Genomic DNA, 12,178 nt, shown 5'->3' with positions numbered 1-12,178 from the left:
GAAAGAGACATTTATGCAAATAAGAGAAGACCAGCAAAAGTGTTTCTAGGGTCTGGGGAAGGACATGAAGGTGGTATTTCATTCAATTTGTCAGAGTTGTGTTTAAAAAACAAACAAACACTAACGCTTAAGAGTTTTGGTATGTTTTTCTGAAACAGCATTGCTGTTACTTAGTTTTCCATATGTATGTTTCTGTTTTTCGGTAGGTGACAACTGGCATTTGAGAAGGATTGACTGGTGCTATGAAGCAGGGGAAGCATTAAGTCAGGAAGTAAGAGGATCCTATTTTTGACTTGAATCATGAGGTAGTTTACTCCATTTTTCCGTAGAGACTTTGGCTGAAGAGAGCTGCATTACAGCAAATCCACGGTGGTTTTGTGTGTGCTACGTTAGTACACACACTGTTTTATTTTCACAGGGCCTTACGAAGACAGTGCTGGGGTACCTGTGGTTAAATGTAAATCCTCTGCGCCTGCCTCTTATTTTCAGAGACTAGGATTAAGCTATATCCACATAGTTTTTCCTAAAGTCTAGGCTTACAGTACCTTAAAGATACATCTTCAAAGAAGCATGAGGGGTCAGTTGGTCAGCTGCAAAGGTGCAGACATAATCCACGGCTCGCCAGGGTGCTCTGGAAGGGCTCCTGCAGAGCAGGCTCCTGTAGGTGCAATACTTGTGTGCTGCTGCAAAGCTGTCTCCAAGCAGTGGGTGTTAAATGGGTATTTCTGCGCTCTTTGGTGGGAAAGTAAAACACCTCGGACCTTTGACAAGCATGGCTTAAAAAAACACCAACATATACTTTAGGAAACAAAGCTCAAGAACATGTGAACTTACAAGCGTGCTGTGCTTTCTCTTCCCACAGAATGCCACTCTGAAGGAACTTAATGTTTGCAGAGGAGATACTTTGGTTATAGCTGAAGGAAAGCTTCCACCAAAGGTAAAGCAAGAGAGATTGTGTTCTTTGGTCAGTTGACAGTGTCTGGAGACTTGAATATGATAGTCATTTCTTTTTTTTCTCTTGCTTTAAAAATATTTCAGTTGAAAAATTCTGGTCACCCATAATGGATAATGCCTTTTGTAGTTTTACAGCTTTTTTGATTTAAATCAACATTTATCATATTCTTAGTCCATCTATATTTATTCTTCTTTCAACTTCTGTAGTAAAAAGTTTGCCCATTGCAGCTTCTTTGCCTAGAAATGTGTTAAGGCTAACAGATCTGGAGGAAATCAGTATTTCTGGCATACAAGGTTCTTGCAAAGGCACAACTCGTATGCTACTACTTCTGCACAGAATGATAAAAATAGAGGAACTTAAGTGTTTGCCTTCAGTCCAGATTTGCACTGAGGATGGCCTTTGAACATGGAAGGCCCTACTGGGAGACCCTGTTGCCAGTGATGGTTATACAAATGGAAGCATTCTTTGCTAAGAAAACTTCAAGCAATATCTTAAGATGGTTTGGGTTGAAAGGGACCTTTAAAGATCACCTCGTTCTGATTTTTCACTTGACTGGGTTGCTCAAAGCCCCGTCTAACCTGACCTTGACCTCTTGCAGTGATGGGGCATCCACAACTTTTCTGGGCAACCTGCCCCAGGGTCTCTCACCTGGTGACCAGATGCAGTTCCCTCAGCCTGCCCTCACCATCTCCACGGCCCTGGGCTGGGCCCACACCCCACCCATCAGTGTCTTCTTTCCTGGACTGGGGAGACCAGGAGGGGACAGAGGAGTCCACGTGCAGTTGCCCGAGTACCAAATAAGAGAGGAGGAAAGCATCTTTACTGTCCTTTTTCTTGTTTTGTTGGGATTTTAAAAATTAGGCAATAAACAATCTTGAACTCCCAATGAAGCAGCTGGAAGGGACCTTAATGCTGAAGGATAGCACTTCTTCCAGCAGACCTGTGGTCTTCTGCTTCCCCAGGGGAACAGCTGTCTCTCACTTCTCTGCTTGACCTGTTGCTGTTCTTTGTGCACTGCCACGGAGGGTCTGGCTTCATGTTCAACCACCCTTGTCCTTAGAGTGAAGAAACCCCACCTCTAGGCCCCAGGGACCTCAGTGGCTCCCTGAGGGACAACTCCTGTCACCTTGGCACAGCAGCTGGGCAGAAGCCAGGTTGCCTGGTCCCCTTTTCTTGGGGCTCAGGGCAGAGGAGATGGCACCCCTTCAGGAGGGGAGAGAGGAGTGGAATGGGAGACCAGGGCTCACACTACCCATGGCAATCAACAAAATAATTGCTGATTGCCAGGAGGTGGAATGGGTGACCCCACAGGATGGCTGGGTGTGGAGGCTGGGCTGATGGTGGGGTGCTGGCTGGAACAGAAAGCAGTGAGGTAGCTTATAACATCAGGAGGCCACTGTGATAGTGATGCATGTGGTTAAATATGGCTGCTTCGAGAGCTGGGGGGCCTGTGGCCTGAAAGATGTGGGAGAAGAAGGAGGGTCGCGGGGGCTAAGGGCCCATTTCCTGGGGTTCACTCCCCTGTGCCATTCTGCTGCCCCTTGGGCCCAGGGACTGCTCTCCACCTCCCTTTGTTTACCCTGGGCTCCAGCCCCCTCCTCATCCCCTGCCTGGGATGGCCTGGGGGAGACCATGGCAACAGTGTTCAAGAAAGGTTGGGGGTCCTCAGTGACACCCCACCCCCCTACCCCCATCTCCCTGCAAGTGGTGCAGCCCCCCATGTCAGGTTGAGATGGGGCAGAGCATCCAGGCATCTCGCAGGTGGGAAGGGGAGGCGCAGCCGCCCTGTGCGAGGTCTCCCAGCACTCCCTAAAAGAACTTCCAATTGCCAAGTCTTGTGTGGGCCCTTCTTCCCCAGCCCTGCACCCAGGAGAGGTGCCATCTCTTCTGCACTGAAGCCCGAGGGAGAGGGGAGGAAAGGGCCTGGCATCCTTGGGGCTGCGGTGGAGGGATTCTCTGTGAGTGAACATCTTCAAAAATAACATCAGTCAGGTCCTAGGACAAACCTGAACTGTTGCACATTGCCCAGAGGTATCTTCCAGGTATTGTTGTAGGGGGAGTTATGGGAGGCCACCAACACGGATTATTCCTGGAGACACATTATAGGAGTAGCTACAGTCCTAATCTAGTTTGACAGCTGTGCTATGCCTGTCTCCATTTCCATCAACCCCTTCCCTCTGAACTTGTGTTTTCAAATAGATTGTGCTTTTGTGGTACTCAGGCCAAACCTTTTCTGCAGAGACACAGTGTTACAAGATTTCCTGTTTATCCAGCAACTTTTGGAGTGCTTCACGAATATTTTTCATAAAACATCTGATCTTTACCCCCGTATAGATTATGTAAAGCTCAGATTTTTGCCCTGCATAGAAAAAATCTCGTATAAGTGGCTGTCATCATACCCTGGCACATTTTCCTCAGACTGTGACCCAGCTATGGCTGTGGAGAGAAGGGAAAGAAATAAGCACAGTTGCTGTGTTAATGAGCAAATCCAGGTTGTATTGGAAAATATGGGTCTGTACCGTACTCTGTCTCCGGAAGTATAGGGCATTGTAAGCTGACACAGAAGACTAAAAGACTTTGTAATACCAGTGGGCAGACAATGTGGATCTTAGCAAGTGTGTGGTGAAGAAAGCTTCATAAATGAAAACTGGATATTTTTAATATCCCACATTTTTATTCTGAGAACAATTAAGACCTTACGGCAGCAGTGCAGTGGGTGTTAATATCCCAGTTCAGAGCTGCGTCTGAAAGAAAAGCAAATCTCTCCTGCTCAAGAAAGGAGAGAGGTATCAACTTAAGTGTTCCTTTCTGGCCATGCAGAGCAGGTAAGAAAATCAGGAGTTTCTGAAGCAGCAGAACAGCACTGAAGTTGGTGAGCTTAGATAAACCCAGCTTCCTCTGGCAGGGTCATATCTGTGTCCAAATCTTCAGACAACAGTGTCACCCCATTGCATCTGTAACGCTAGATGCCATGACAGCAGAGCCGGGATGGTGAGGTTAAGCTGTGTGAGGCTGGACTTTTTTCACTCTTGTCCCTGTAAAAGTAGGAAGTGAGAGTTGATGGTGTGTGATCCTAGATGAATGCCTTTGCCTTTACAAAAGCTCAGGTTTGAACAAGTCTTGTCCTTCTTTCTGAGGCAAAGGTGAAATTTTTCATTGCATTGGAACACCTAAGGTACCTGGTACTTTCTGTTCACTTTTCAGGGTTTCCTGAAAATACCCATCTGGTGGTTCAAGTCTTCAAGTCATAAGAAACATGGAGAGAATGCACAAGAGCAAGTGAATGGGGTGACCTGCAAAATGGAGGCTTTGCAGGTGTCTCCTGCAGGAGGTGAGCTTGATCAGTTTTTGAAAGGCCTGATTGCACTGTGGTCTTCGAGTCAAAACCAAAATTTTAATCCAAAGCCTTAAAATCCTTCTGAAACCTATGAGTGACTGTACAAGTTTCAGCAAGTTTATGGTGAAGGGAGGCACTTAGGAGACAGATGCAATTCTCTACAAGACCATGAATGCTGGATGGTACTGTTCTGATGTTCCTTAGCTATATTTGGTAAAGGGTAAGACCTCCACTAAATTTTGAAGCAGAGGCTCTTTACTTGTCAGTAAGTAAAATGGCTTCTCCATACCTGAAGGCAGTGGCATTATTGTAAAGTATCAACAGAATGAGCGTAGATGTGATTGGCTTCAAATGCCAGACTCCTAATATCACATTTAATTTACTTCAAGCTACGTTGCTTTTTGAGAAGCTATAAAAGAAGTGATGAGTAGGTGTTACATAGCTTAAAAGATGTTACATACAGTATGTAATAAACCTCCCTTTGTTCTTCTAAAGGTCAAATCCAAATCAAAAACCAGCTAGAGTAGGAAAATCAAGTGAGGATTGAGAAGGAAGAAGAAAATGAAGTGGGGACAACTGTGAATTGGAAAATGGGAAACAAACTGATTTGCCTTTCTACAGAATGAATAATATTCTTCCTTTGCTATTGAGTTATGTTGCAGAGCAGGACCTCTCTCCTTTTAGAAGGTTTGAGAGAAAAGGAGAAAAATGCAAATAAACTTTTTCTGAGTTTTACTTTCTCCCCCGATGATTACAGTAGCATAGGTAAAAGCAGATTTAACTTCCATTGCAACACACTCTGCATTTCAGAGTCATAACTAATAATTAATACTAGTTACAGATGTGAGTAACTGGTCTTAGTTTTAAAATTTACAGTATACAGTCAGTTGTAATTCTTCCTGTTTGGCAACTAACAGAATGTATTTTATCGACTGTATGTTACATTTCTTGAACTGCCCTCCAAAAAATAAATGAGGTCAGGTCCTTTCTCTAAGTGAAATCTCACCTTGAAGTGTCTGTTATCTCTTAGCATGATAAACAAAGTCATGTTGACTCTTGTGTTGTTTGTTTCTTCTGCCCCCCTCTTCCCCCCCATCTAAAGATTCACCAGAATACATCCACAGAGACATGGATCTTTGTTATGCTGGCAGTATAGAAATAGCAGGAGAAGCTTCTTTGGAAGATCTGAAGATGCAGGTTAGAAGTTCTCCTGTATTGGAAATGTACAGCAACACTGTGATTAATTGATCTCTATTAATACCTATTTTTTATTTCCTTTTCCCTTGTCTCCAGTATGTTCTGATATGGCATTTGCTTATATGCCATGTTCAGTGGTAAGTACCAAGAGGCAGTTGGAGCATGTAGCTCAGATACTTCCTTAGTATGTCCCCTGCAGTTGCCATTCTACCTGTCATGTGTCCTGACCTGCAAAAGCCTTGTTGCACTTCATCTGGAACTTTGGCTTGCAGCCCTATCTTTATTTCACAATGTAAAAATTCTTCATGAGAAGCACACACATACAAGCACTTCCTAAAAAGCCACTTTCCATTTCCACATTGTTCCTGTATCGGTTTTCTACGTTGTTTTTTTTTTTTTTTTTTGTATGTTGAATCTAATGAATAAAGAATTCCTTTGATGCACAGAAGGCCATGTTTGTCTATCAGGAAGGTATAGCTTAGTTTCTTTGATCAGAAACTAAGGTGCCTTTTTATGCTTTTTTTAACCATAAAAGTATGTTTTAATACACTAAAAAACCCAAACCAAACAAACAGCAAAAAAAAAAAAACCCAACCAAAAAAATCCAACCCCAAAACCACAAAAAGGCATAAAACAATCCTATCATAAGGCTCTGTATTGTTTAGCCAGTTGGTTATTCTACTTAAACTGCATGGGGAGGGATGTCTCATCTGATTCTGATCCATACCAACTCTTCTGGGTATGACTTCAGTTTCAGTCTCTGCCAAACTACTGCTATGCAAAACTGACCGTTTGCATCTTGTGAACAAGGAGAATTGTCTTAGCATGGAAAGGGTATTGTGGCCTTGATAAGGGCATAAAGGAGCTTGCTCAGCACTTGGCTAGAGACTGGGGCAATGATTGTCAGCCTCGTTCCTTCCCAGTTGTTCAAATTTTGGTTAAAAAAAGAAATTTGGTACTTTTGAAATGTAAGTTAAGTTGAGAAATGTTGGGAGGGAGTGAAGTCTAACTTGCTTTGAGGTTGAAAAGCGAGTGTGTCAATCCTAGCCATTACCTGTAAGTCACAAGCAACAGTTGGTGTGGAATAAATCTAAATACCTTTCCCTATTTCTGATTGCTTCAGTATTGCATTGAGAATTAATCAATTAGTTTTATTTTTTTCCAAGGAGCCTGGCTGCAAGAATTATTGAAGAAATGTTTCTTTTTTTCAGGCTATGACCTTACCATGCTTCCAGGAGCAGATTGTGCCACTGCCCTCATTTCTCAGAGCATGGACAGTAGACAGTAAGCGCCCAGGCAAACTTTTACGAAACAACAAGCAGCAACTCAAGTAGGTTTCCAATTGAACATGCAAGTAGCATTGCAACAGACTGGATTGTGGGATGGATTGGTGGAGAAATAATCAGTTCAGTCAAATGTCAACAGAAGGCTCATTTCTGGTTACTTCATTTTTTTGCCAAGCATGTTTTTTTTAACTTGAGAGCTGTGGAAGGGGTGAGGTGTGAGCATAAGTAGATCATACCGTGCTTATTTTGCTAAGCTTTATTTTAGGTGTTTTTAAATGCCATTTTTGTACTTTTCTGGGTTTTTCATTTCTGTCCTGATAGCCTCTTGCTTTGGGTTTCCAGATAAGCACAGGTCTACTTGACTAAAAGAGTGACTTTTCTACTCAGGAACATGGAATATATGACTGGAAATGTATATAATCTTTGTGTCGTTTTCAGTGACTATAAGCTGGGTGCCAGAGTGGAAATCTGCATAGAACCTTTGCAAAAAGAAGAAAATTTGGGGTAAGATCTCAAGATATTAATTTCTTACAGCAATGCATTTGAGATGAGACTTAATTGAGCAGCTTTTAACTTCAGTACTATCTGTCAGGGTTGCAGATGTCAGTATGCGAGAAGACTTTGGAGCTTATTTTTTGTTTTCCACAAACAAAAATAAAGGAGGGCAGGAGAGAGTGAAAACTGGGAATTCTGGCTTCTGAAAGCATGACTCACGAGAACAGTCTCTTTTCTCTTCCTGATGACAGCCCCCATGAACTGCTGCTTCGAGTCCAGATGGGCATACCAGGGGAGAGGGACTACTATGCCTCCACGGATTTGGTGTGGGATATCTCCAAAGAATGCACAGCCTGGGCACTGAGGCAACGAGTGGCTTCTCACTATTTTCTCCCTATAGATAAAATTGAAATAGCCAAATACTTCGCTGAAAAATTTGAGTGGCTGCCAATATCTAGCTGGGTAAGATCTGGAATGACAAAAGACAACTGTTGTTTTGACAGAAGTATGTGTTGGTTTGTGCTGCAGTTCTTGAGCGTACGTATTTAAGTAGATCTCCAAAATCTGCCATGTATGAATCTTCTGCTTTGATTTTATTCAGACCCAACAAATTTCAAAGAGGAAACGGAAGAAAAAACAGGAGAGTTTACAGTCAGCGCCTTATCACCTGAAAGATGGAGATATCATTGGGGTGAAGGTAAATTAACTTGGCTTTAGTCGTTGCACGAGGATTAGGTTCAGGCGTTGTCCTCTTTGCATTATCTTAATTTCTCCCTGATTTTCCTGCATCCTGCTACATCTCTATGAAAGTACTGGTATGTGAATCTGGGCAACACGTTGTGTGGATAGGAAATTTGTTGCTACCGGTGCTTTTTCTTAATTTTCTTCTGTTCTTAACCAACCTGGTGGAAGTTTCATGCTTTTCCCCTTGCGTGTCAGTACTGGGACTAGAGGGCAATAACTTAGATGCTCTTGTGCAGCTCTTTTTCGGCTCTACGCTTGAACACCATCCAGGATAAACCGAATCTTCTTCCTTGCCCTCATTTTATTGACTGTTTGTTTGGGGTTTTTTTTTCCAAATCTGAGTAAAATCCAAGAGCAGTGCCCTTTAAAAATCATATTGTAAATTTAAACCCATCACATTTTCCAAAGAATTAGTACAGATTTATTTATTTATTTAAAAAAGAATTACGCAGCGGCATGTTGAGCTCTGAATTAGCAATAAGGCTTATTTAGGAGACCTCTGAAAGAATATAACTCCCTGGGTTTACAAGCAGTAGGGAAAAAGTCTCATGTCCTATCCTGATGCATTAGACTATGGAGAAAAATCTCTGAATAAGGCTAATTCACTGTTAAATGCAAAAACTAGAGAGAGGAGTTGAAAAAAACTTTTTTGAATCTTTTCCACTTAGTTAACTTAATTACTATAAAATTAGTTAGAGGAAATGCTCTGAAAATTAAGTGTGTAAACTGAGCAACGTGGGAAATATTTTGAGTTTATAATTTTCATCTACCAAATCCTTTTTCACAACAGAATCTTCTCCTTGATGACACTAAGGACTTCAGCACAGTAAGAGATGATGTTGGAAAAGAGAAACAAAGGCAGCTTGCATTCGAAAAAAGGAAAAGGTATTGAGTGTTTACATTTATTTTTCTTTAAAATATGCAAACTGTTCTTTGCCGCTTTTCAGACTAGCTTGATACCTGGATAATTTTTTGGGACTGTGCTAGCTGGGTGCTCTCAGAGCACACAATTCCAGTGGTCCTGAAGGAAGTGCTCAGGTAATTCAAACTCCTGGCTTTAAGTGCCATGTTCCTACACTGAGCCTCTGTTTTTTTCTCTTGCAACACACTGAACATTTGTCCCTGCCTCTGGAGATGAAAAATGAGCTCCTTGGCTGCACTGGCCCTGCACAGGTTGTAAGTGTGACCTTGCAGCTGGGTGGAAATCGGGTTCCAGTCCAGGCTCATGCTGCTTTTGGTGCTAAGGCTCGACACTAATACTAAGCATCTTAATTTTCTTTTTTTCAATAGTCGGCAAACCGAGCGCTTACAGGACCATGTTTTCTCTGAGGAAAAGCTGAATATTAAGCACCGTAAACCAGAAGTGGCTCTTTCTATCAATGTGGGTGTTTTCAGATAGCACCAGGATATGATTTGCTGACCAGACCCTACTACCGATGTACTAAATTGGTATGGAGTACCTCAGCTGGACCAGCAAAGAGGGTCTTTCCCGAAGTGTCTTCAAGAATCACCAAGACAAACTGGATATAGGATTCAGGATAACTGATTTTCTTCTAATCTCTCTTGGGGAAATGCTTTGGCATCCCTTTATCAATGTGGTACTTATTCTCAGGCTAGGAAAATGCACTTTATCCATGAGAAAACGGATTAATATATTGTATAACCTTTTGGTGACTGTTTTGTAATCACCCTAAATGCTTTTTTTTTGGTTAGATGCTGATGTTTTGCACCATCACTACAGAGTTTGCTGTTTTTTTCATGCAGTTATAATCATCTCTTTTTTTTAGAATTTTTTTCCATCTCTCATCACTGAAGTTACTAGCGATAACCAGAATTGGCTTTTGTCTCTTTATATAGAAACTGAAGTCTGTAGTAGCTCAAGTCAGATTTCAGGAATGAAGGAAATGTGGAAATCTCTGGACAAAGTGTCTCTAAAAAGAGCAAGTTCAGAATCTGTTGAGCTCTAAAACCTGAAGATATTTTGTGATATGGAACAACAGTGCGGTAACCTTATATTTTAATGTTTCTAGGGCTTTTTCTGTTGTCCATAAGTTTCATTAACAAAAGGGATAGAAAAAATTGGCAGATCTGATGTTTGGTCTTAATTGGGTTTTATTGTACTCAGGAAAAAGGTTTGTATTTATTTTCAGTACTCTTATTCAGAGGACTTTCCCTCATTTCTTACCTTTTAAATTGTTCTACTATTCTTTGTTACCTTTGAGAAAAAGAAAATGTTTCTGTTGGTGTCAGAGAGCTGATTTACAGCCTCCCTAACAGAAGGGGATGTATGCGGCTGACTACTAGGTGAACTCGGTATCAAAGGTTAAGTAGAATGTTTACCAGATGCTTGTGAGATTGAATCTCAAGGTTGAGAATGCGTGTACTAGCTGATGAGAGAGCATATTTTTCTTATCCCTGAGGCTGGGAATCGGGGTTTACTAGAAGTTGAGGTTTCAGCATCTTTTATCAAAACTTTTCTAACAGTTAAGCAGTACTTAAACTGTGTTTCCCCCACTGTACATGACTATTCATAACCTAATTTCCCATCAGGTTCAGAATTTTCTTTGAGCACAGCTAGTACTGACAGATTAACCCAAACTCTCAATGGAGTTTATTGTTTATAATCAGATTCTAAGTGTTTTGAATGATAAGGTGAGAGTGGAACGGTGGAAGATAACACACAAGTCTGCTATCAAACACACTACAGAGCCCTGTCGAACTGCACAAATGTCCAGAAACCTGTTCTGAAATGTGCAAAGCAGTTGTTCAAAAAGAGCTTTTGAACGTAGCCTGACGTACCCTTAACTAAATCAGTGATAATGAGAGGAATTCAAGTCACTTTTGGGGACTACCAGAGATGTTTAATTTGTTTCGTGTATGCATAGAAGATTTTGTAGAAGATGCCAGTACAGCAGACTCCTAAAATTTTGGCTAATGTGAGAAGATCTCTCATAGGCTTAACAATATTCTGGTATTTCAGACAGCTTCCATACAAAAACTGACACTCTCAGCTATCAGGGGGGAAAAAAAAAAGTCAAAAGCACCTTGAAGCATATTATTATTATTTATTTCTGTGCATATCTTTAAAATTCAGCAGGTGCTTCAGTTCTTTCTTAGGCCAATTCATTCAAGAAGGGGGTATTGTCATTTCCTTACTGTTTTGGTTGTAGGTGGGCTTCGCTTGAATCTTGAACTCCTAGTTTTATGGGTAGATTTTCTGACTGAGGTGAGGCAGCCAATTGCTTTCCCCATCTTACTTTGCATCACTTTCTTCCATATCCACAAGCGTTCTTGCGAGCCAGAAGTGATCACACACGCTGATTACCGAGGTAAGCAAGGAAGGTTTGTGTTTGCAGATTGTTCCACTGCATTGCACTTCCTTTGCTGTCACTTGAATTCCTCCAGCTCCTTGCTGGAGAGCTGTGCTGAGTTCAACCTTCCCACCTACCTTTAATAACTCGAGTCTCTTCTTGAAAACACAAAGTTTGGAGAAATCGAAATATGGATTCCACGTACTAACGTGGGGATTTTAGTATGTGCCTTTGTTAAAGTGTAATGTAGCAGCGCCTGCACTGAACCAATCTTGGATTATTTCTAATGTTGGCTCAAAATGCATATTTTTCCTTAAAACTATTGTGGGTCATTCCACAATGAGAGAATTCATTAAAAATGGGGGTGGGGAGAGGGAACACCTTTATAAAATGGAGTCTTTGTGATTCCACAATTTATGATGGTTATATTCCAAAGCCTGAAAAAGCTTTCATCTTTATTTTTCAAGTGGTCTTCACAAAATAAAGAGCCATTTATATATGTCTAGTTGAATTGTCTGTGTATGTCTCACCCATACATTGATTGGGAACGGCATGATTTCATTTCTAACGTTGGACGGGGCACAACCTTCATTAAGCTTTAATTTCCCAATCTGTTCCTAAATCAGTATTCCGATCTCTGCGAGAAGTTTCCCCAACCCGGCTGGGGTTGCACCATGCAAGGACCTGGCTTCAGGTGGAGGACTGAGATTTTGATGCAAGTTAAAGTGATTTCTAGCTTGCGTTTTTCCTCTTTTTCAGAAAGCGTGGTCTAGTATTTACTGTCCGTTATTTCAACTCCGTATTTGTGCACAAATATATTAATCTAATGTATTTTTTAAGGGAATGAGCATAA

The 12,178-nt window shown here is 41.6% G+C and overlaps 1 protein-coding gene across 8 annotated transcripts in view; it reads left to right on the top strand.

Moving 5' to 3' along the window:
- USP40 (ubiquitin specific peptidase 40) overlaps nt 1–11,830 on the top strand; it is a 40,175-nt gene extending 28,345 nt beyond the window's left edge. For 5 of the 8 annotated variants that reach the window (XM_074872489.1, XM_074872488.1, XM_074872487.1 and 2 more), the window contains 10 exons: nt 207–271; nt 863–937; nt 4,160–4,286; nt 5,395–5,489; nt 6,701–6,819; nt 7,214–7,279; nt 7,522–7,732; nt 7,872–7,967; nt 8,805–8,899; nt 9,305–11,830. In XM_074872489.1, coding sequence (XP_074728590.1) covers nt 207–271; nt 863–937; nt 4,160–4,286; nt 5,395–5,489; nt 6,701–6,819; nt 7,214–7,279; nt 7,522–7,732; nt 7,872–7,967; nt 8,805–8,899; nt 9,305–9,413 — 1,058 coding nt within the window. In that variant the 3' untranslated portion in view covers nt 9,414–11,830. Of the gene's footprint in view, nt 1–206; nt 272–862; nt 938–4,159; nt 4,287–5,394; nt 5,490–5,585; nt 5,627–6,700; nt 6,820–7,213; nt 7,280–7,521; nt 7,733–7,871; nt 7,968–8,804; nt 9,191–9,304 lie in introns of those variants that run through there. The other 3 variants (XR_012629404.1, XR_012629405.1, XR_012629406.1) reach the window with 3 other exon arrangements.
- Nucleotides 11,831–12,178: the final 348 nt, after the last annotated feature.

Source organism: Strix uralensis, chromosome 6 (genome assembly GCF_047716275.1).
Source record: "Strix uralensis isolate ZFMK-TIS-50842 chromosome 6, bStrUra1, whole genome shotgun sequence".
NCBI lineage: Eukaryota > Metazoa > Chordata > Aves > Strigiformes > Strigidae > Strix > Strix uralensis.
Note: the sequence above shows the minus strand (reverse complement) of the source record. Positions and strands in the feature narration are given on the sequence as shown.